Below are 25,067 nucleotides of genomic sequence, written 5' to 3' on the forward strand. Positions count from 1 at the left end.
TGAAAAAAGAGATATTGCAGGAAGCTCATAGTACGAGATTCTCTATCCATCCGGGAAGCACTAAAATGTACAGGGATGTGAGAGAGAATTTTTGGTGGATCAACATGAAGAAAGATATCGTGAAGTTTGTTGACCAGTGTCTGGTTTGCCAGCAAGTGAAGATTGAGCATCAGAAACCAGGTGGACAGCTACACCCACTTGAAATACCTAAGTGGAAGTGGGAGCATATTACCATGGACTTCATCGTCGGTCTACCGAGGACACCTAGTGGTAAGAATGCTATATGGGTGATTGTCGATCGATTGACTAAATCTGCTCACTTTTTGTCATATCGATTCGGTCTTTTACTTGAGGATATGGCGAAGCGGTATGTTAATGAGATAGTGAAGCTTCATGGGGTGCCAGTGAGCATTGTTTCTGACAGGGATCCTAGGTTTGTGTCTAACTTTTGGAAGAGTTTGCAAGGAGCATTGGGTACGAAACTCAACTTTAGCATGGCTTTTCACCCGCAAACAGATGGACAGTCTGAAAGAACGATTCAGACATTAGAGGACATGCTTAGATCCTGTGTTATTGACTTTGGCGGTTCGTGGGACGAACACCTTCATTTGGCGGAGTTTTCTTATAATAACAGCTATCATTCTAGCATCAAGATGGCTCCTTTTGAAGCTCTATACGGTCGAAAATGCAGAACTCCCGTATGTTGGGATGATGTTGGTGAGAAAAGATTAACCGGTCCAGAGTTTATTCAGCAGTCAGAAGAAAAAGTCAAGGTGATTCGAGAGCATTTGAGAACAGCACAAAGCCGTCAGAAAAGCTATGCTGACCTCAAAAGACGCAAGGTAGAGTTCAATGTGGGAGATCAGGTATTCCTCAAAGTCTCTCCAATGAAAGGCGTTATGAGATTTGGCACTCGTGGTAAGTTAAGTCCAAGATATGTGGGACCATTCTTAATATTAGAGAAGATTGGTGAAGTTGCTTATAAACTGGCTTTACCACCAGCGTTATCGAGCATGCATGATGTGTTTCATGTGTCTTTATTGCGAAGATATGTGCCAAATCCTGAACATGTGCTTGACTTTACACCTTTGCGGTTAAAGGAAAACCTATCATATGACGAGCAACCAGTACGCATTGTTGATAGAAAAGATCAAGTGCTACGACAACGCACTATTCCGTACGTAAAGATTCAATGGCAAAACCACACTGAGAGGGAGGCCACTTGGGAGCTTGAGGAGGAGGCAAGACGCAAATACCCTCACTTGTTCGATGATTGAGGCACGTCTAAATTTCGCTCTAAATTTCGAGGGCGAAATTTTTTTAAGGAGGGGAGAATATAAAATATGGGTTCTGAAAAAAAAAAAAAAAAGGTCAACAAGTCAACAAGTCAAAAGAAGGAATAGTGATGTTCGGCTCTTCTTTAAGAAGCCAAGGGCAGCACGAACAGAAACAGAAAAACAGAGAGGAAAAGAAGAGAAAGGAGAGGAAGAGAAGAAGAAGAAGAAAGGGAGGGTTTTGCGCCGCGTGGACCTCACCTAGCCGATTCGACTTCGAATCGCAACGCTCGGTAAGGACTCGCGCCCCTCGTTCGTTTGATCGGAGAAGTTTTCCGATTTAGGGTTTAAATTCGGAATTTTGGGAAATTCGAGCGGAGAAGTCTGATTTTTGAGTCGTTCAGCTGCGTATATTTATAGAATTGGTAGTTTACAGTGTTGCGGAGCCGTGGGATTTTACGGAATCTGATTTGGACTTACGGTTTGCTGGATATGAATTTTTGAAGTTGAGTGCGCGCAGTGAACAGTGCGCGAATAGTGGTTTTTAGGCCGATTTTCGTCGGTTTTCGGCTCGATTTTGGGGCTGCCAAGTTGGGGTTCCTGTAGTGCTCTGAATAAGCTTTCTCTTGACTATAAGTTCGCTTAGAACGGAGTTTAGTGGAGAAAATTATGGCGCAATTAAGTTTTGCGCTCAAATTCCGCATCGTGGACGAATTTGGATAATCGCTTTGGACGAGTGATTTGGGAGCGTCTTTTAGTCGTTATATTAGCGTCTAAGCTTAGTTGAGCCGAATCGTAATTGAAGTATCATTTTACTCGATTTTGATACCGTTTTTCGGCTTATTGTTAGGTATTCGAGTGCGTCGGCTCGAGAAACCGCCGTAGGTTAGTTTTTCAGCTTTTCAAGGTGAGTGGTACTATTTGTTCTTTGAATTTGTAAACTCATGTTTAGAAAATGATATGTATTAGATATGTTATCATATAAGCAATGGCATTTTGTTCGCATAAAAACTGGATCGAGCATTTACTGTCATTTTGTGTATTTGAAATAGAAGATTCCTTTTGGTTTCGGTTTGAACTTATGGAATGAAAAAGGGTTTGTGAAACCTTTTGTGAAAGACTTATGAGGAGTTCTTGAGTTTGAATGTGATTTTTAAAGGGTTATATACCCGTTTGCGAAATGATTTTTGGATATTGGTGATTTTGATTGTGGATTGGATTTGCTGGTATGGGAGGTTGTGGATTTTGATGCTCAGTGTCTCTGTGAACCCAAATAAGGGGTTGTAGGTATGCGCATACTAGTCTAGGATATCCTTGTGAGCCGAGCCACCTGCTTATAGTAGGTGGAGACCTTGCCAAGGGGGGAATCTTGGTCGCCTTTCACGGGGCGTTATCCGTGATCATACTTAGATTTATGAGCATGAGATTGGCCGATGGAATAGACCATTGGCGTGTGCTTTTCGACGAGATTGGCCAATGGAATTGACCATTGGTTTCTCCTTTGATATTATTAATTAAAACGAGATTTTCTATTGTGAAAAGGTTATGTTTGAACTGGTATATAACGTATTTTAACTTTGAAGTTTGTGATATGTTGGAGTTGGGATTAATTGAGCTTTCGTTTGGTCTTATAACTGTGTGCATAGTGGGTGCTCGATCTACCTAGAAGAAATGTATTACTCACTGAGCCGTGGTAGCTCATTCCTCTCATCTAACTTGTTTTTCAGGTTCTTCACCGAGACGCTAGTAGGCGTGAGAGTTCCGGTGTCGGGAAGAACATTTTGATAGTTGGGACTTTTTGGTATGAGTTACACATGGATGTGGAGCTTAATGTACTTAGCTTTTTTGGTGGATTGTAGTTAACTCTGATATTGTAAGCAAATAAACTTTATATCATGTATATATGTGGTTGCATATATTTTGATATCATGTGAGTTTTGGTTATGTTTAGGCTGCGTCCTTTTGTTAAAGGATGGCCGTGTCATGCCCTTATTCTTGTTGAGTTTGGGGTGTGACACGAGCATTGGCTGAAGCTAGACGGGCGATGATGCCGCGACCATAGTGTGAAAGTCCACGAGCACAGGTTCCAAATCTATGATTTTGGGGGAGAGGGAGAGAGACAGACGCGAGCACTGCCAACGGCCACTACCTACGGTTGGTGAGGCTACAACGGTCGACTTGCGGTCATCCCGTCGCCTAAGACACGGCCACCATGCGGTGGTGGGGTTACCAATTGCCCCGAGAGAGAATCGGAGTTAGCAATTTTTTAAGGGAGTTTATGTCATATTAGCAAATTCCATTACCGAAATTATTGAGGGACGATCAGTGAATCATTTTAAGAAGTAGAAAGACGATGCGGGCCAAGAAAAGTGGAGAAGAGGTTTTGATTTACGGACATAATTACAAGGGAAAATTCCAAATAGGAGCATGAAGTGCCTTCATTTTTTCAAATAAGGGCATGAGGTGAATTTTGTTTCAAATAAGGGCATGAAGTACTATCATTTTCTCAAATAAGGGTCTAAAGTGAATCTTGTTTCAAATAAGGACATGAAGTGGATATATCGGTTTCAAAAAAGGGCCTAACTTTCTAGATGGCTAAGGGCATTTTCGTCCTTTACTTTTTTTGAAAATTTTCCCTTTTTTCCTTTTTTCTTTCTTTTTTCCTTTTCATTCATCAGAGATAAAGAAAGAAAAAACCAGAAAAAGGAAAAAAGAAAAGAAAAAAAAAGAAAAAAGAAAGAAAAAGAAGTAATAATTTAAAATTAAAATTGTATTTAGACGAAAATGCCCTTGATAGGCCGGAATATTTAGCTGGCCAGTGACCAGCGAAGTCAGGCCTTTATTTGAAACTATCATGGCCACTTCATGTCCTTATTTGACATAATGTTTGATTCAGGCCCTTATTTGAAACTTTTCCTAAATACAAGGATGACTATTATCGTTACCTCAAAACATTTTTAACTTTCTTACCCCTGCATTCCAAGATTGACCATGCGCTCAATTTTCGTAAATTAACCCCTACCTTGTCAGTTATCATGTGTCAATTTTTTTAGCATTGCACATTAATTGAATAAAATATAACCAACGAAAAATATATTTATCTTCTACGAAACAAACTAGAATTTGGCCTAGATCCGAAACATGAAAATTAATTCAATTGAATAGATAAACAAAGGGCAGAGAGCTTGAACACAGGACCTCCAGTATTTTCTTAAATTTCAAAAGACTAATGCCAACTGATCTAGATACTATATTGCCAAATGCATGCATAGTTCGTTCAAGGACGGGTCGCACGGTGGAGAGAGGGAGATGCGGTGGTGGGTCCGTCAAAGGGAGGAGGAGTGAAAAAGAGAGTGGGTTGCGAGAGTGAGTTGGGAAAGAAAGCGATGATATGGGAAATTACATATGGAAAGGAAGAGAGGATGACAATTGTAGGTTTCAAAAAATCAAGATGGTATTTAAGTTAGAGAAAAATATCAAAAAAATCTTAAATCTATTGCAATTGTGATAATTCAGTTTTAAACCCCTCCTTTATTTTGCTAATTGGATCTTAAACATTTTGCATTTGCGCTAATTCAGTCAATCCGGCCAATTTTGGCTAGCCAGCGTTGACCTGGACGTCGACCGTCCCACGTAGTGCGGCCGACGTTAACGTGGACAATTTTTAAAATATTTTAATATTATTTATTTATTTTTTCTTTCTTTTATTTTTCCTTCTTCTGTTGGCCGGTGAGGTCTGGCAAGGGTGAGACTCGTCCGCCCTTGGTGAGGCTCGACCGTACAAGATCTGGGCAAGGTATCTATTTTTCAGGGTTTGGTTGTTTGATTGTTGCTTTTGTGCATATTGAGGGTCACGGTCAGTCTGAAAACCACTCAATCTGATGTGTTGTGTTGACAGGCCGGAAAGAACATGGCAGAAGAGCACTGGTGCCAAGCCTCGCGCCTCTACGCGAACAACTACCCTTTGCCCAGCGAAGGCGAGCCTCGCCCTCGTTGAGCAAGGCTCGACCTCGATATCACCATTGGCCCCTCACTGACCCTCACCTTTGGCCAGTCGCCGAGGTCTAGTGACCAACCAGAGGAAGAAGGAAGAAAGAAAAAAGAAAGAGAAAGAAAAGAAAAAATAAAAAAATAATTAAAATTTATCCACATTAGCGCCGATCGCGCCACGTAGGATAACTAGCGTCCATGTCAGCGCCGATCGACTAACATTGGTCGAACTGACTGAATGACACAAATGCAAATGGTTTATGACTCAATTTGCAAAAAAAAAATATTTATGACTAAATTTGTATAACCGTAATAGGTTTAAAATTTTTTTGGTAATTTTTTCATTTAACTTGTGGTGTAAAAAGCGAGAATGTTAATCCAATTTTCTCATATATGAATAGGCCTTTATGACTAAAATTCAAGCCGCCATTAAACATCCTTAGTCAGATGGGACAAGGAGGGCCGTATCTAACCCTGTGTTGACCAACAATAGAGGGAAAAAAACAAAAATGAAGGAGAGGAGCTTTGGAAAAGTATGTGCGAGTTTGTAAATCTAACGGGGGCCCTAATGAATTGGATACGTGGCAGCTCAAGGTCGTTGACCGGTAAGAACGAAGAACTTGGACTTTCATGAGTTGCCTTGGTCCGTGGATCTCTCCCCTTTATGTCCATGGATCGCGTCGTCTCAACCTCACCGGCTCTAGCCTCTGACCAGTCGCCGAAGTCCGGCGACCAGCTAGAGGAAGAAAGGAAGGAGAAAAAAAAATAAATAAAATTGGAAAATTATTAAAATATTATCAATGTCTGCGATTTCTGCTGGATGGACTGGATTGACACAAATGTAAAAGGTTTAGGACTCAATTGGCCCAAAAAAAAGTTTCGTACTGAATTGACACAATTTCAATAGATTTAGGACTTTTTTGATAATTTTCTCTTCGCAAATGTCTATTTGTCTGTATGTCTGAGCATGTGCCATCAACTAAAAAGATTAGTACCAATTCCTCCTAAACTCGCCAAAGTGGACCTCGACCCTTTTGAGGAAGACTCTTCAATGAGGACCAAATTCGAGACTAGCAAATACGAAAAATGCGGTCGTTATATTTTTGGTCAGACGATTTACACTTCAGAAAAGAACATGAACTAAGCTTACGAGGAACTTAAGACTAAAGGTTAGTAGCATCGGCTCAAATCCGCGACTTTTGCAAAATAAAAGAAAAGGAAAGAAAACTTAGAGAAAATATAATTAACATATTGTTATTTGGTTGAGCGTACGTCCTTCATTATGCTTAAGAAGTTCTTTTTTCAGTCATGAGATTCTAGTATCTCACTCTCACATTCAAAAACTTGTTCTCAAGTTTTGGATGTGTTCCCCAAAAAAGTGCTCACTAAGTTTTTGGTCGCGGGCCCTATAGGCCGGCATTGGCTTTGAAGGTGTCCTTTATAGCCATGAGCCTCTTAGATCTCAATTCCACGTTCTAAGACTTGTTCTCCGCGTTTCTTATGAGTTCTTCACGTTGTCTCCCCGACATTCTGGATGCGTTCACCACGTTATGGATGCAGCAAATTGATAACTCTATAAAAATAGAGTTATTTTTACCTACTTTAGGCAACAAATACAGCAATATTTGTTAGAAAATATTTGGATTTCATTTTATTTCATTCAAATTTTCCATGTTTATGCAGAATAATTAGACGTGGAGAAAATAAGGAAAATATGGCAAAAAGAAAGAAAGAAATATGCTGCCCAGAGAAGAGTTAAAATGCGGATATCATAACGGGAATTCCAGGATTTATTCCCTAGTTTTATGCGAAAAAGAAGCAATTGCCTTATGTTAGGATTTTTAGATATTATCCTATAAATAGGATAACATTGAGAGCTTAGCAGAGCTAGTATTTTTTTTTTATCGTTTTTGTTTTCACTATTCTGGGAGTTCTTCAAGTATTTTGAAGAGAAGAAAAAAATGGTGGCAGAATTCTTGTTATTTGATTCAAAATATTTTGTTTAATTTATATATTTTTTTGGTAAAGATCGTTTAATTTATATTTTTCGTTTCTTCTTCTATCATATTCTAAGTTTTCTTGTTAGGGCTACGATGTAGTCTAACCATGATGATATGAATTTCATACTTTTTATGCTTTACAAATGATTTCATTCATGTGAGTTATATATTATTGTGCTTAATGCCTTTAAATGATTGGCCACCATTTGAATGATCTGATGTGCATATTTGAGATTAAGAAGTGATAATATGTAATTACTCATTATAATATATATATATATATATATATATAACCATGAATTAAATATGGATAGAAGTATACCATGTTATTTGTGTAGCTTTCGGTGATAAGGTGGTCCAAAAGATTCATTGTAAACCGGGAATATTCACAGATTTTAACGCACTTATATTTATTTAAATTCATATAGAGATATAATGGATTGATAAACTGAGTAGGTTTGCTATACCTAGAGATTTGATAGTAAATAGACTAGAAAATTCCGCTGTCACGTGTTTGATATCGTTCTTGTATTTATAATGATCTAAAATTCATATATAGTGGTTATGGTGAAATCGGATGCTCTAACATATTTTATCTGATTGATTATCTACATTTAGTTTCTAAAATTTCATTTTAAAGATTGTCAACTCTTATTTATTCTCAATTCTATTTTGATCTATTAGATAAATTTTAGAATTAATCTATATTTAATATTTAATTGGTTTATTAATCATCAATCTCTGTGGGACGATACTCTTCTCATTATTATATTACTTGTTCGTTGACACGTGCAAAATTTTACGAACACAAATATCAATTTCTGATAGCAAGTTTGATATTCATGCAAACAGTTCCATCATATATTACAATTCATTTCTACCATGTGTCTGACCCATTCCCCACTACTCCAATATTTCAGAGATAACGTTTGATAAGAAATATAATTGTTCCGGCACTTTTCCCAGTTTTTTAACTGGTTTGGCATCATGCTAGCTGCTTTTACGATGTATATGCTAGCCGCCCGTACCACTTGTATACCAACTGCTCGTGCCACGTGTATGTTGATCACTTCTAACATATCAATCATCATTCTCCTCTTCCATACCAGCCAATTATGCGGGACATTTCAAATTTTGGTGCCAACGTTGGTCGATACTAATTACACACAATCCTCGAGTTAGCCAAATTATGACAACCACAATTTGATTGGCATAATTTGCATGATATCTTATAATCATAAAACGATATCTTACTTACTATATAGACGATGTCTCGCAAAGTCAATGTCTCTCTTAAAATGGTCAATAGCTACTTTGGCCCTTTATAAGGTGCCAACGGGTACCAATTAAGGAGGACATTCTTTTGAAGATAAATGACCTTGACATTGAAGTATTTACAATTTCAAACAATGAATCTGAAATTTTTTTTGGCATTTAACTATCATCATTGTTGATATCTCTCTTTAAGAGTTATCAAAAGTGCATGCGCGGATACACAAAATGACATAAAAAATTAATAAAATGCTCATGGAATTAATTATTTATTAGGTTTATTTAAATGGTGATCGACGAGAAAGATTCAAACGTAAATTCAAATCTGGCATGTGACAGATTTATGGGATCAATTCAAAATTAGCGTTCATTAGATAAAAGTAATTTAGGGTGTGTTTGTTTTCGTTGAACAATTTTCAAAAAATGATCGCTTGTATCGCTTATAAAAATAAATGAACGGAAAAATATTTTCATTATCCATGAAATTGTTTAGGTATAAATTGTAGTTGATAATGAAAATGTTTTTCATTGATTAAGATAAAAACAATTATTATTGGGAAAAATTTTCCAAATCATTCATTTTTTACGAAATAAATGGAGTTGGAAAACTATTTTCATGAAATTGTTTTTCGACTTTCTGATGTTTGGGTGACAGAAAGTGTTTTCCAGGGATTGAAAACACAAGCTTGCAGTGAGGGAATGACTTCTCCTTCTAGTAAGAAGGAAATTAATTTCCATGAACCACCAAACAAATAAAATTAATCATTTTCTTTGAAAATACTTTTCATGGAAAATACCTTTACCATGAAATTTTTAGTGAAACAAACTCAACCTTAGGTTCCGTTTGCTTTGCAGAATGTACCATTTTCTAGAAATTTTTTTCTAAGAAGTCATTTCCAGGAAAATGATTTTATTTTCCGATATTTGACTGAAACTTGAAAAAGACCTGAAAAGTATTTTTCGTCATTTGGTAAGTAAAATCTGATTGGGAAAATTATCAAAAAATTCATATTATTTTTAATTATTTTTAGTTATATATTTTTCTTTTTGTTTCTTCCTTGGCCGATCGCCGGACTTGGGCAACCTCGAGGCTCACCATTAGAGGCCGCGAACTTGTCGTGCTCATCGCAAGAGGCCGCAAACTTGCCCTATCTGGCGAGGCTCGAGCCTCACCGCCAAAGGTTGTGAGCTTGCCGGTCTTAGGCGAGCTCACCCAATCTGATGAGGCTTGAGATTGCTGGTCTTGGGCAAGCTTGAGCCTTGCCACCAGAAGTCGCGAGCTCGCCGGTCCTCCGCCAAGGAAGAAGCAAAAAGAAAAAGGAAGAAAAGAAAAAGAAAAAATAAAAAAAGAAAAGAATAGAAAAAAAAGAAAAGAATAATTTAAAATAATAAAAAATTCGAATTTTAAAAAATATATATTTTTTTAAGAACAAACGTTTCATTCATTAAGGACCCGAGCCCAAGAGCCGATGACCCACGCACGATCTTTGTAGACCTAGGCATGAGGGTTGGGACTAGAGCTTGAGCGTCGGGGACCGAGCATGTCATTTATGGACTTGAGTTTGGGTGCCGGAGCATCGGGTACAAGCACTAGGGGTTCGGGCCCGGCCTTGATGTTCCTGGGTAGGGGCGTCGGGGGCCTAGGCCCAAGACACTAGGGTCTTGGGCCTGGCCTCGATGAACCCGAGCCCAGTCATCGGAGACCTGGTCTTGAATGTCAGGACCTGGGAACCAACGTTGAGGTTTTCATGCCTAATTGTAGAGTTTCGGGTCCAAACGCCAATATCTAAACATATTTCGAAAAGCATTTTCCAATTCTTCCAAAAAAGAAATCATTTTCCTGAATTTAAACTTTGGTAGGAGAAACTTTTTCGTTGATTAGAAAAACATTTTTTGTTGACTTATTTTCCTAAGCGAACCAAAGCCGAAAAATAAGGAAAAGATTTTATTGGAAAATGTTTTCCACGAAACAAACGGACCTTAGTTACAGTTTGGATTCGAATCTAACCATGCTTATCTCTATGTACAATATAGCTTCAAATTGGTCTCTCCTCTCGTAATGTTCGATACTGGTTGCTACTTACCGTACCATTTTGGTAGGGATGTGCAGAAGAACTTGGAGAATGTATGAAACTATCAAAACCAGCATGGTTGCTAGAAAAGCTTGTGGGTGATTATTAGAGGTCCCATAGTAGATTACAGATTTCAAAAGTTAGAAATCCACGAGTACATGATTGATTCTAAACTATGAGGCACTCAACACACAATGCAAGATACTGTGTAAAAATAAAATTTTCAAAGAAATCGATAAGGAGTGATGGAATGTACAGACATACAATATAATTAGTTATATTACAGTTTCAATGTCTTTTGCTATGATCGTAATAAAAGATTTGTGTAATGTTGTTGCACTTTCATTGACATGAGCATGTACTTTACGTCCTAACATACTGACTTTATTTATGTTAAACATGCGAGTGCACCAATTTGAAAGAACCCACATTGGATGGGCAGGACCTGAGATGTATTCATAAGCATTTTCAAATGATCACCATCTTATATGGCTATTTAGAGTATTCCTTTTGAGGACTTGACCAACATAGAATGGATTGGGGAAAATGACACAAATAGTCCCTGAACTTTGGCCCAATGTGCATTTTGGTCCATGAACTTTTAATTTGTTCAATGTAGTCCCTAAACTTTAATCTAATGTGCAATGTGGTCCCTGAACTTTTAATTTGTTCAATGTCATCCCTGAACTTTTGGTACATGTTCAATTCAGTCCCTGAACTATATGAAAATGTTCAATGCAGTCCTTTCCATTAATTCAAGTTCAGGGACTACATTGAACATTTTCATATAGTTCAGGGACTAAATTGAACATGTACCAAAAGTTCAGGGATGACATTGAACAAATTAAAAGTTCAGGGGCCACATTGAACATCAGCTTAAAGTTCAGGGACTATATTGAACAAATTAAAAGTTCAGGGATCAAATTGCACATTGGGCCAAAGTTCAGGGACTGTTTGTATCATTATCCCAATGGATTGGGACATTATAAATGCTAATTGAGCAGCACTCCCCAAGTAAATGTGCACTTCATGGATGGACTAGGGCTGCAAGCAATGCTACCCTGGTTCGATATGCTGTCCAATCCATTCCTGTACCCGCTGCCATTATGGAAGCCGGATGAAAGCTGCATACTTGTTTGAGCCCTCTTGCTCTATCAATCAACTCCATACCCTTGTCAGATTGGATATTGATAAGAACATCAGCCCCGTTACAATAGGTGTTTGTGACATCTTAAGTTTCACATTAAATGAGTAAAGCATCGTCATGTTAAGCATGTAAACAAATTCACCTCTAAATGGCCAACACCTTGTACTGTTACTTAGATGATTTCTTTTAGGAGCTTGACTCATGTGAAACTGGCTAGGTTGCACCAATTTACTAAAAATTAGGATTTTGATGAAAAAGAGAGAAATTTACATGACAGCCACAGTTTTAAGAAACTGTAAGGTGATGTTCAAGTTCCAATAACGTGAGATGGAATCTCCCATACAGCGACAGTGTACAAACTAGGGCCGTAAACGGTTCGGTTTTCTTGAAAAACCGAACCGAACCGAACCGTTAAGGGTGCCTCCTTGAACCGAACCAAATAGGAACCGAACCGAATTGGAACCGAACCGATAAGCCGATTTGGTTCGGTTTGGTTCGGTTTGGTTTTCGGTTTCTTCTTCTTTTTTGTTTTTTTTTTCTTTTTTATTCATGGCTCGGTTTTCTGTTTTTATGAAAAAAATTTCATGATAATTTTTTTATGATAATTTTTTTAAAATCCCTACATCGGCAAAAAAAAAAGAAACATTGTTAAGATTTCCGGATAAAAAAGGCTTAACCCAAAAAAAATAGAAAATTTCAGGAAATAAACAGATTAAAAAATAATAACAATAATAATAACAGTAATAATCGAATAATATAAAAAAATGCAACCGCACCACAAAATGACATTTTTTTCATTCTCGGTGAATTCCACCCGCAGAAAATTCACAAAAAGAGAAAAAAAAATAGAAAAAAAAATTAGAGAAAGAACACGACGCACACAGACACACACACACACACACCCCCCCTCTCTTTCTCTCTCTTCTTCTCTCCGAAAGGCCAAACTCGACCCCCAAATCCTCTCTCTCTCTCTCTCTCTCTCGAGATCTTCTTCTTCTTCTTGCCGACGAGCTCTCGGCTTCTTCGACCGCCGCATCCGCAAATTGAGCCGCCGTCCGCCGCTGATCGATTCGGAAACCCTCCCCGCCGGAGCGATCGCCGCCGCCGCCGCGTCAGCCATTTCGAGCCTTTTTTTCCCGGCGTAATTTATCATTTTTTTGGGAGATTTTTTTCGGGGAGTTTCTTGGAGAGCCATGGATTCTGATTCATGGGGTTTGATGATTTGGGGGGTTTTCCGCGTTTAGGGTTCGAGAGAGATGAGTGTCGTCACCGGCAACAGCGGCAGCGGCGGCGGCGGCGGCAGCGGCAAGGGCAGGGGCGGCAATGGCAAGGTCGAGGCTTGGGACTCGAGCAAGTCGATGGGGAGGAAGAAGAAGAAGAGCAGGGATGGCAGCGAGAGGAAGAGTGTGGAGGGCCGTGAGGATGGTCTCGGCGAGAGGAAGAGTGTTTATTTCAGTTCGGTTCGATCCGAACTGAAAAAAAAAATTGGTTAATTTTGATGATCTGAACCGAAACCGAAACCGAACTGAAATGCACGAAATTTTCGATTCGATTCGGTTCGATTCGTATCTCGATTCGATTTTCCGGTTCAGTTCTGAGACTCCTAGTACAAACTCATCCACAAGGGCGTCCACTTAACCACACTTTCAAACCTCTTTTTGTTGACCACATTCAACCCAACAAAATTAATTAAAAATCCCACAAAAAACTTCCTTTTTCTTCTGAGCTAATCCAACAAACATAATTCAGTTTCTGCTGGCACTAATTTTGATTTGTTAAGCAAAATTAGCTCACGATCCTAGACGGTCAATGTATGCCTCAAATTTGAATTAATCCTAATCTGCAGTTTAATCTATCTAATTGTTCTCAAACCAGCATACGAGATAGGACTCGATCAATCTCATAGCTTGATTTTTTTTTTTTGCCGTAAGTCCTCTATGGCTTATCAATCCCCAAAGGTGAGATATAAAATGAGGGAAATTCAATATGTATATTTAAAACAATAGCTGCCAGGCTAATCTATCCAATATTTGATGTGAATTACAAAATGCAATGAAAGTTAAATTACGGAAACTGCACTTCAGAATCCATGACCACGATAATAACTATTATATGTTTCGATGCACAGTTCAACCGTTGTACAAAGGAGACGAAATGTCTTCTTGTTTCTTCTCCTTCCATCGTCTTCTTCAACCTTCGGTCATGGAGAGATAGTTTGAGCCGGTCTCACTCTCCATTCTCTCTCTTGTTGATTTTGTTCGTGTTTTTATTATTTTTCCCTTATTTTTTCTCCTCTTATAATTTAGATATGGGAACTCCCTTCTTCTGATCTTATTCTAAATACGAGAGTTTGAACTATATCGATTTAGTTCTAGATCCGGGAGTTATCTTCTCCCGCTCTAGATCTGTAGTTTAATAAATGTACTTTTGGGGGATTCGATGCCCTCCGCTCTGTCCGTGTACAGATCTTCTTCTGCCCACAGTTTTCACGGTGATCGCAAAAACTCGAGCGTTTCGCCAAACCGCGATGATTTATTATTCCAAATGTTAGATGTATGCTTTTCGTCAGGTTTTGATTGTCTCCGAACGGTGATGATACAGAGGAAGCCGAACCCAGACATGCACCGCAAGTGCTCCCCGGAGACCATTAAATGTCCCCCTATTTAAGGAGGGGCGAATTGAAAAGAAAAAATGAGATGGAAGCATCTCAATAAATTTGACCGGCACTTACCACCAAAACCCCAACTGAATTTTTAACCTAAGCAACTCATTCAATGCAAAGAATCTATCCCCCCCCACCTCTCTCTCTCTGACGTCACGAGTTCACACCCTTTTTCTAGAGTGAGAAAGAGTGAATTAACCCACGTGAGGACAACCCTCATTGATAGATAGAGAGAGAGAGAGAGAGAGAGAGAGGGCGAGAGTGGTGCGTGCGCTTATCCACGTCAACCTCCAATCGCCTCCTCATTCCCAAAGTAGGCACTGGCAGGCCCACCCCCCCCCTCCTCTTTCTTCACGCACGCCTTGGCATTTTGCCCGAACTTCCACAACTGCCCCTCGGCGCCTCCCTCCTACCCTTACCGACCAAGGGCAATCCCGTCATCTCGCCCTCCCCACGAGCCCACGAGCCCGCCCGCCGACCCCCCCCCCGCGTTGGCAGCCGGGGAGCGCAGTCTCCCCCTCCCAACCAAAATCCCAACCCCCGCCCCTGCCCCTGCCCCCTCGCCGCGGGACTCGCCCCCCCGGAAACCACGTCGGACGCGAGGGCAGCACGGTCATTTCGCGCACGGAATTGCTGTCGGACCGACTCATTCCGAACGAATAAATTTGACGAAGGAAAATGACCACAAAAGAGAGGGGAACGTGAGTGATCCGCTCGAAAGCCCCCCAAAAAGGTGGCTGGCCGAAGGAGAGAGAGAGAGAGAGAGAGAGAGAAAAGGAGAGGGAGTTCGTTTGGAGACGTTATCGGACTCGAAAGCCCTCAACTCGCCGGAATTCAGAGCCCCTGTTCGCGTCCGCCCCCACTTTTACAGTGCGAGCGGAAGCAGTGCTTTGCCTACTCCTCTCGCCGGTCTCTCTCTCCTCCCCCCCGATTTCCAGAAGCCACGAAGCCAAGGTCGTCTCTCTCTCTGTGGACGCTAGGGCTCCGCCGTCGCCGCCGCCGCCGCCGCCGCTTCTCCCTTCTTGTGGAGGGGGGGAATTGGGGGATTTCCGGGGAGTTGATTGGGGGGGTTGGTAGGGTTTTTTTCTCTGTCTCCTGGGGGCGCGCGTGTCTCTCTCTCTCGCGTTCGCTTATATGAATTTGAAGCCGCGATCTGGTGAATTCGGCTCTGCTGTGGTCGTCGCGTCCTGATGTTCACCCCGCAGAGGAAGGTGTGGCCCGGGTGGGCCCTCTCCCCCCGGAGCCGGGCCCCCAGGGTCGGATCCGGGTCGGGTCCGGAGGACCCGGACCCGGACCCCGGCGCTGGTGGGAAGGGGAAGAGTATCGTTCCGGCCGAGCCCGTGACTCCTCCTCCTCCTCCTCCTGGTTCGAATGGGATGGTCACGGACGGGGGCGGTTCGGCGGGCGACGTTTCGCTGCTCGAGAAGGAGGTTGGTGTGGATAATTCTGGTTGTTTTCGCCTGTTGGTTTTTCGCTTCCTGCACTGGCTTGTGAGGGTTGAATTGAATTTCTTGCATTTGCTATTTTCATTGGTTCGCTGCGGTTATTCACCAATCTTGTCTAGTCTTGACGCGTGAAGAGCGTTCCTCACTATTTGAGAGATTGTTCCTTTGTGTTCTGTATTGTGAGCCACTGTTACGCCGTTCTTGATTCGGGATGAAAATGGTACTGTTTTCTGCTATGGTCATATGTGGGCATATTCTGCTAGGATGGTGCAGTGTTTTACATATATATGCTAGGGTGGTGCGTACCATTAGTTCTTCTCGAGTTAACCTAGTTTGCTAATCCTAGGGGAGTTTCGATACGGGACATTGGTCTTGTGGATACTAGTCCACCACCCATCTAGATGTCACGGACTCAAGTCCAACTAACTTCAAGGTATAACAAGCTCTGAATCTGACTGTCAAACTGTCAACTAGGGCAATCTTAATTCTCATCCAACTCGGAGATGTAATAATCTAGGAATTCATAGTGGATTTGTGGTAAGCTCAGTCGGTCATAGGAGTAGAAAACGGGTGAGGAATGTCAGTTACTTGATGAGAATGAAGATTGTTGAAGCAATGTCATAAATGACAAGGAAGCTTTTGTCTGGGGAATGGGGTGCCAATAGGTTTTTAAAAAAAATGGATTTTGTATCTGCGGCCATGTTGAGCTTTCCTCCCAAATCAGTGAGAGAGGGATGGAGGGATGGCACGGAGGGTCTTTGATAGATCTATTTGTTCAGAAATTAATATCCTTGATTAGATGTAAAAGGAACAAGTTCCTTAAGTACATGCAATTTGACTGGAGTAGTGAAAATTAATTGAATAGTATAATTGGCATCTCCATAGAAGGGACTTTGCAGTTAGCCATGGGGTCCATTGCGTGAGAAATTGATTGCTTTAGAGAATATGTTTGTGTAGATAAATAATGCTTGGTTGTAAGGGGAGGTTACATGTGAAAACAGCCACCTTTGGTCGTGTACTAAAACAAGATTTACTGTGAACATCATCTGAACTGAGCGAACTTAAGTTTCTTTTTCAACTCAGTTGTTGAATTTTATATAAAATTCAGTTCTATGTCAATTTACTGCGACCTTTGATTTAAATTTCTAGCCATTCTATGTCTATTTTTACATATTCTCTTGGTTTAAAAGCGATGATAAGCCATGAAAGTTATGGTGTGTAGCACGTGGAAATGCACTAATTATGGCATCATTCATGGAGGATTCATCCTGTGAATTTGTGTTTACATCTTGTCAATTTCTTATACTGCTCATCTGTAATCAGCGCATGTTGCTCTAGTTCCATGTCTTTAGCCTTTCTAATTGTTTTACTTTGGGAATGCATTAATGTCGAAAACCCTTTCCATTTCCTGATCTTTGGCCAGCTTTTCGAGTACCAATATAATATGGGACTTCTGTTGATTGAGAAAAAAGAATGGGCTCTCAAGCATGAAGAGCTAAGACGAGCATTGGAGGAAATAAAGGATGCTCTCAAACGCGAGCAAGTGGCTCATTTGATTGCTATGTCAGATGTTGAAAAACGAGAAGATAACTTGAGAAAAGCTCTTGGTGTTGAGAAGCAGTGCGTGAGTGATGTAAGATCTCCATTGTAAAATTACTTTACCCTTTCTTTTCAGTCCAAAAAATGTATGTTTTAAGTTTTTCTATGTCTATGATTGCAAAATAGATGGCATTAGTTCAGGGGCGATGCTAGCGAGCATTTTTACTTGCAGCCCTTTGTTTCACTTGATTGCCTCAAAATCGCAAACTCAATGTCAAGAGTTATGGTGCTTTTCTTAAATAATTCCCCTCTTTGCTGTGGGTGGGAATCTACCTAAATTGGACAACCTCTTACTAGTTGGTTTCACAAAAGCTACTTTGATGTAGCATAGGACAATATTTCTTTGTCTCTTTTCTACTTTGAAGATGTTATCCTTTTCTCTTAATATAAGAGATATCATCAGCATGTGGCCTTCAAAATATGGATTTCGATATCCTCCCCTCAATTTCCAGTTTAAAAACAGATGCATATTGTGTTGTAGTTGCACTTTGATTATCTAATTGACGATAATTTAGTTATTGTATTTGTGTCAGTATCTTGAAGTCATCTCACCCTTTTATATATTTATTTATGAAACATAAAAGCGAATGGGCCTGCAACATGTACATGATTGCTTTTATCATCTGTTTCCTTAAACAAAGATATTTGTACTTCTTTCAAGTTTGCCTGGAATGTAATTGAATAGCCACAATATCAATATTTACATAACTCTAGCTGTCCGTATATGAAATTTAATTTATAGCATCATTTGGATGGTGAACTTTACAAATTAACAATGTACAAGAGGAAGGATCGGATGTAGTTTCACATGCAAAATATCTTTGTTCATTTACAACTTACAACTCAGTTTAAGCTGGGAGTTTTTAATGCCTCGAACTTTGTATTTGTCGAAGTGACTAGAAAAAATTATAAAATAGCATTTAAATATGGTAGGAAGGTTTGTGTGATGGTTAGCATTTGCATACAATGATGAAAAAGCAATCATGCATGTGTCAAGGCTAGTATTAGATGAAGAAAATGGTTTGTATGTCTGATACCCAGGTTTTCTTTGTTAAAAATCACGTCTTCCGCCACCCCACCCCACCCCACCTCCAAAGTGGGCAGAACTCTTAATGGTAGTGAGATTACCTTACATGTACTTGGTTATCCTCTTTCTTGTGTGATGGATGACGTTAGAAAGAAATTACCTGGTAATTATTATTCCTTATCTTGGGAATGTTGGTTGCAGCTGGAGAAGTCATTGCGTGAGATGCGTGCAGAATATGCTGAAATTAAATTTACAGCCGATTCAAAATTAGCCGAAGCAAATGCTTTGGCTGCAAGCATTGAGGAAAAATCTCTAGAAGTAGAGGCTAAGTTTCACGCTGCGGATGCCAAACTTGCTGAAATAAGCCGAAAGAACTCTGAAATCGAGAGGAAGTCGCAAGACGTGGATGCTAGAGGAGCTTCTCTTCGAAGGGAACGGTTATCATTCATTACAGAGTATGTCCAAAGCATTTGCCTTGCTAATTTCACATGGTTCATTGTAGCTATTTAGTCTGTGGTTGTAGCTCTGGCCATTTAATGTTGTACATACTGTTGTCTTCTTCGATAAATGAGCTCGTTGTGAATTTTCTCAGGCGTGAAGTATATGAAACCACTTTGTCCAAGCAGAGGGAGGACTTGCAAGAATGGGAAAGAAAATTGTGTGACGGAGAGGAAAGGTTGGGAGATAGATTTAGGGTTCTGAACCAAAGAGAGGAGATGGCAAATGAGAAGGACAAGATATATAAGCAAAAAGAGAAAGATCTTGAGGAAGCACAAAAGACGATAGATGAAGCTAATCTAACATTGTCAAGAAAGGAAGAGGATATGAGCAGCAGGCTGGCGAATTTAAAGTTGAAAGAGAAGGCAAGCCTTTCTGATACCGATCACTTAAGATATCGACAATGGGATTGTTCTAATCTAACGTATACTTTTGGCTGCAGGAATTTGAAACATTGAGAAAGAACCTAGAAATTAAAGAGAAGGAGTTGGTTGCTACAGAAGAAAAGCTCAATGCCAGAGAAAGAGTAAGTTCTTGAAATTTGGAGATTTGCATTTACCTAGTATTTGCTGGTAAATAGATGTCGTGATGACTTGCCCATCATGGGAGTAACACGAGGATAATATGTTCTAAATAAAACTTTTTGCGGTGCGGTTTTGTTCTTCTGTTATCTATCTATTAACAGTCAGGCTGTGGTGCTTTATAATGTTGAGTCACTGCGCACGACCAGATTTTCTACCTCGCCAGTATCGACTCCCCCCTCCTTGCCTGTACTCCCCAAAACAAAAATAAATTAAATGGAAACTCTGTTTATTATGGTGTGATGTGATGGGCTCAATCAGTCTTGTCGGACTTACAGTGACCTGCATGTCATGGTAAAGATATGCTAGAAAATTTTTTCCTACTGGAGTACTCTTTATCAGTCACTTTAATCATCAAATCTCTGTAGCGATTTAAATTATCTTCTAAACATTCTTAAGATTTGACGCTCTTTGTGCTTGGTCCTTTTCAGGATGAAATTCAAAAGCTTCTTGATGAGCATGCTCGTGCTTTAGATGTGAAGAAAAATGAATTTGAGTCGGAACTTGAGCAAAAGAGGAAAAAATTCGACGAGGACTTAGAAAGAAAAGGATTCGACGTACAGAAGAAGGAAGCTGAAATTAAGCACAAAGAGGATAAACTTGTGAAAAGAGAACAAGCAGTGGAGAAGAAAACCGAAAAGCTCAAGGAGAAAGAGGATGACCTGCAATTGAAGTTGAAAGATCTTAAGGAAAGGGAGAAATCTCTCAAGTCTGAGGAAAAGAATTTGGAGAATCAGAAGAAATCGGTCGATGTGGAGAAAGAAGAGTTGCTTAGCCTTAGGGCTGCTCTTGAGAAGATAAGAACGGAAAATGAAGAACAGCTGGTGAAGATCCGCATGGAGAAGGATCAACTTAAAGTGAGTGAAGAAGAAAGGTCAGAATTTGTGCGTTTGCAGTCTGAATTGAAGGAAGAGAGAGAGAACTGCAGGCTTCAAAAGGAGCTTCTTTTGAAGGAAGCTGAGGACTTGAAGCAGCAAAAGGAAGCTTTTGAGAAGGAGTGGGATGAGCTTGATGAGAAAAGGACTCAGATTGAGAAAGAAAGGATGGATGCAGAGCGACAAAAAGAAAAATTTGAAAAGCTCAAACATAGTGAGGAGGAAAAATTACAAAGGGACAGGATGGAGACGGATGATTACATAAAAAGGGAGCTGGAAGATCTTAAACTGGATAAAGGATCGTTTGAAGCCAGAATGGAGCATGAGAATTCAGTTCTTGCTGAGAAGGTGGAAAGTGAGAGGAGTCAAATGCTTCGTGATTTTGAACTTCAGAAAAAGGAGCTTGAGACTAATATGCAGAATAAATGGGATGAGATGGAAAATAATTTGCTTGGTAGAATAAAGTCATTCGAGGAAGAAAAGGAGAGAGAACTAAACAATATTAACAACCTAAGAGAAGTAGCCAGAAGAGAAATGCAAGACATGAAACAGGAACGAGCAGAATTGCAAAAGGAAAGGGAAGAATTTACTGCAAATAAGAAGCATCTGGAGGATCAACAAGTTGAAATAAGGAAAGACATTGATCAGCTTGTTGCACTTAGCAAAAAGTTGAAGGACCAGAGAGAGAAATTTATTGAGGAGAGAGATCGCTTTATTTCTTTTGCTAAGCAGCAGAGTAGCTGCAACACATGTGGGGAACTTACTCGCGAATTTCTGCTTTCCGATCTACAATGTATATCTGAGATTGAGAATGCTGAGCTTTCTCAGTCAAAGTTGGCCGAGGCTTACGTAAAGGAAGAGGCAAATATGACCTTTAATGCTTCTGGAAGGCCAAATACCGATACATCTCCAAATTTAGTTGGATCAAGAACGCCTCTCTCCACTGGAACTGTGTCTTGGCTACGAAAATGCACAACTAAGATATTTAGCTTCTCCCCTGGCAGAAAAACTGATTCCCATCCAGTTCAAGATTTGACTCAAGAGGGACGTATGCAGGGTGATCATGTAAATGTCGAAGACCCTTCCAAAGCATATGCTGAAAATGATGCTGAGCTCTCTATTGCGGTAGCAAGTGCTTCTTTTGATGTCGAGGAGCATCAGAGGGAGGATGAAGCTGGTCAAGATATTTCATATGATAGCAATGTCAACAGTAAGAGACAAGAAGTTGCTGAAGATTCTCAGCCTTCTGATTTAAACAATGGTGTCCACCAGCCTCGCAAGAGGGGCAGAGCAAGGGTTAACAGGACGCGTACTATGAAAGAAGTTGTCAAAGATGCTAAAACTATACTTGGGAAAGGTTTTGGTTCAAATGAAACCGAGCAGGAGAATGGAAATGCGGAGGACTCTGCTCCTACAAATGCTGACAGTCGGGATGAACCCAGTCTTGCTGACAAAGGAAGACCAAGAAATGTCCGCAAAAGGGGTCGTGATAATGCCACAGGGAGCGAGCATGATGCTGATGACACTGAAGGACATTCTGACAGTGTGAGGATGGGCCAGCGAGGGAAAAGGCGGCAAAGAAATGCTGCTTCTGTTCAAGCTACGGGTGAACAGCGATATAATCTCCGAAGGCCCAAAGGGTGTGTTTCTGATTCTGGTGTTTTCTGTATGTATTTGTGGCTCTTTTAATACATGTTGCTATGAACATGTGACGGCGGAATATATTTTTGCAGCTCAATGTACTATCACATGATGTTATCTTAGAGATTGGTGGTTGAAACATACTCAAGATCACTTTGTCGATTGTTTATTTTTGATTATCAGTTTTCTCATGCTGCTATAACAGTGGTATGTGTTTGTGCATTTTGACATTACAGCTGTTTCTCTTATTGTTTGACAGTGGGGTCAAGACCACTGCACCTGGCGTGTCAAATGACCTGAATAAGGGCAATAAGAAAGCAGCTGGTGGAGAAGGTGCAGAGGAGGAAATTCACTATGCCAAAGCTGCTCCTGCACTTTCTGTTACAGTTGCTAGTGAAAATGGTGGAAGTACACACTTTGTGCGTGTAAGTAATTGGTTCTCAAGTCATTTGTTATGATTTTTGTGAATTATGTTGAGTTGCTGTTCACTCTGCGTGTCTTAATAATTGTTTGGCTCTAGGAAAGCATATTTATGTCTTGTCATTATGCAGTGTGGCTCATTGGTGGATACACAGGATGGAGATGCCGATGGAACAAAGGAGATAGTCGAGCATATGGCATTGAGTGAGGAGGTGAATGGGACACCTGATAAGGGGGACAAACATGACAATGGGAGCGAGTCCCTAGGAGTTGATGCTGCCGCACTCGATGAAGACGGGGATGACGATGAATGTGAGAACGAGCACCCAGGCGAAGTCTCTATAGGGAAGAAACTGTGGAACTTTCTCACAACCTAATCTGGTAGGATCATTTTCCGGTCTCGGGAAGAAACCCCCGGGTGGCAGTGTGGCCCCATCAGCTTCTTTAGATAACGCTGCTGGAGCTTCCCTGATGTGTAGTAGCCATTTATGTTAGTTCAGCACATAAAGCTTTTTTCTAGGTTTGGGGAGGAAAGGTTTGGCGCCCCTTTCATTTAGAAGGTTTCGGGCTTTGATATTTTGACCATTTTTTTCTTTTTGTTTAGGTGATCTATTGGCAGTGTTAATAATACTGCATGTCATGATGCTCTTTGGTCTCTGGTTTCTAAATTGTTTGTATCAAATACCTGTAATTTTTCTCTATTCCCGTCGGCAGTGTGTAAAACCCGTGGATTTAATTTTTTTTCTTTTGTCCCCGTGTGCTATGTTGTTACCCCCAAGAACCTGCATTGCGCAGTCTCGATTGCTGATCATGAGTAATGACTTTTCAAACGAGACGTTAGCTTTGCTAGTCCACTGCACTGTAAGGCGAGATAGGTATAGAAAGGGTTATTGCAGGATGTGTTGCATGATGTTTCTCTCTTTACGTTCTAGCTCAGAGGTGGAAGGTGTCTACGATTTGAGATCGTTTATTTCACTGCTGTAAGAGTTTGTGTTAGGCAATAATGCGTGCTATTGAGTCAACAGGCTCTCCGGATGCACTTGAAAGAAGTGTTCTCACAACCTTTCACCATCAAACGAATTATGGGTTATCTCTCGTTAGTGGGTATTGCTTACCTCAAGCCTGTTTGGTGTGCTGCGTGGTACTTTTGAACTCATTTATGACTCCTTATAACATTTCTTTGGAGCTTGGGAATGATAACATTTTAAAAGTCGAACGATTGCAAAAAGTTATATACGACTTTGAATATTGATTTTGAATATTGGAATGAGCTGGAGGTGTTTATAGTTAAAAAAAAGTCAAATAGGACAAGTTGTAAAATTTCTAAAAGTAATGGTTATAGGCCCAGGAGTGGAGCCAATGCACCGAGAAAATGAATGTGAGCCAATCTGTGGACCCCTTGTAGTTGTCTTCAACCCTTAGGTTGTGTTTGGTGAATTAGATATTCTGTATTCCGGTTAAGAGAAGTTTAATCCTATCCGGTATTCGGTATTTGGTTCTGGATATAGTTTGGTTATGATTCGGATAAGAAAATCCTACCTAGGGGCGGGACTCACCCGAATATAGTTTTTACTATCCTGGAAAAAAAAGCAAAAAAAAAAGAGGAAAAAAAAAGCGAATCAAATCGTGGAAGAGAGAGGGTGGAAGGTGAAAGATTGGTGGGCGTCACTATGAACAACACACACAATCGCAGTGGTGTTTGTCTCAACTAGGACTATAACGACGGTGATCATCATAATTCGCGAGCACGGCGACTACCGTCGCCTTCTCTCTCTCTCTCTCTCTCTCTCTCTCTCTCTCTCTCTCTCTCTCTCTCTCTCTCTCTCTCTCTCTCTCTCTCTCTCTCTCTCTCTCTCTACATGTGCAATTTGTTGGCTTTGGTCGAACAATTGTGCTGCTCTTACGACCACCGCGAGGCTATTGGCTTGGCCGAGGTCCTTCCCTTGGTTTAGCTTGCTCCAAATTTGATATGTAGTTCTATAACTGGCAACGGCAGCTGTCCGCTTGGCTAAGGTCCTTCCCTTGATTTGCTCCAAATCTACCATGTATCTCTGAAATTGGCAATGGCGATCACACAATAATCTCACACCGCTGCGTTAAGATTGCTGTCCCCTAACGACCCGATGGAAGTCACATGATCAAAAGTGGTCCCACGAGCTTGGGAAGTGTCAGTTTGACATTGTTTACAACCCATGCCTCTCGTTTTGTTTTTCTCTTCAAATCTCAATTTAATCTAGTTCTATACATGTATACCAAACGCTCAATCAGGTAATGTACATTACTATCCATGCTATATCCAAATATTTACTAAACGATGCTTAGGATAATACTAATAAGGGAAAATGACATAAACAGTCCTTGAACTATTGCACAATGTGCAATTTGATTCTTGAACTTTTAATTTGTTCAATGTAGTCTCTGAACTTTAGCTTAATGTTCAATGTGGTTCCTGCACTTTTGATTTGTTCAATGCGGTTCCTGAACTTTTGGTACATGTTCAATTTAGTCCCTGAACGATATGAAAATGTTCAATTTAGTCTATATTGAATAAATTAAAAGTTCAG

The 25,067-nt window shown here is 40.3% G+C and overlaps 1 protein-coding gene and 1 long non-coding RNA gene across 2 annotated transcripts; both read left to right on the top strand.

Annotated features, from left to right (window-relative positions):
• Positions 1 to 1,462: 1,462 nt before the first annotated feature.
• LOC115668914 (uncharacterized) lies at positions 1,463 to 3,101 on the top strand. Its single transcript, XR_008818527.1, has 3 exons — positions 1,463 to 1,567; positions 2,125 to 2,181; positions 3,002 to 3,101. It is a non-coding gene; the product is annotated as an uncharacterized LOC115668914 (long non-coding RNA).
• A 12,388-nt stretch (positions 3,102 to 15,489) lies between these two features.
• LOC115674043 (nuclear matrix constituent protein 1) lies at positions 15,490 to 23,252 on the top strand. The gene is made up of 8 exons (XM_030596363.2): positions 15,490 to 15,847; positions 17,286 to 17,495; positions 18,690 to 18,943; positions 19,081 to 19,351; positions 19,429 to 19,512; positions 19,999 to 22,082; positions 22,343 to 22,508; positions 22,635 to 23,252. Exons 1-8 carry the CDS (start codon positions 15,608 to 15,610, stop codon positions 22,878 to 22,880), a joined length of 3,555 nt encoding a protein of 1,184 aa, XP_030452223.1. The 5' UTR covers positions 15,490 to 15,607; the 3' UTR covers positions 22,881 to 23,252.
• Positions 23,253 to 25,067: the final 1,815 nt, after the last annotated feature.

The sequence above is a fragment of the Syzygium oleosum genome, unplaced genomic scaffold (assembly GCF_021117445.2).
Source record: "Syzygium oleosum isolate NSW1041296 unplaced genomic scaffold, Sole_v2.1 Sole_v2.19, whole genome shotgun sequence".
In the NCBI taxonomy this organism is placed as follows: Eukaryota; Viridiplantae; Streptophyta; class Magnoliopsida; order Myrtales; family Myrtaceae; genus Syzygium; species Syzygium oleosum.

Bases quoted from the DNA above. Each gene is read 5' to 3' on its own strand.
- LOC115674043 (XM_030596363.2), top strand. From the start codon at position 15,608: ATGTTCACCCCGCAGAGGAAGGTGTGGCCCGGGTGGGCCCTCTCCCCC. The intron at 19,352-19,428 runs GCAAGCCTTTCT...TTTTGGCTGCAG, and splicing joins ATTTAAAGTTGAAAGAGAAG to GAATTTGAAACATTGAGAAA. The intron at 22,509-22,634 runs GTAAGTAATTGG...GTCATTATGCAG, and splicing joins GAAGTACACACTTTGTGCGT to TGTGGCTCATTGGTGGATAC.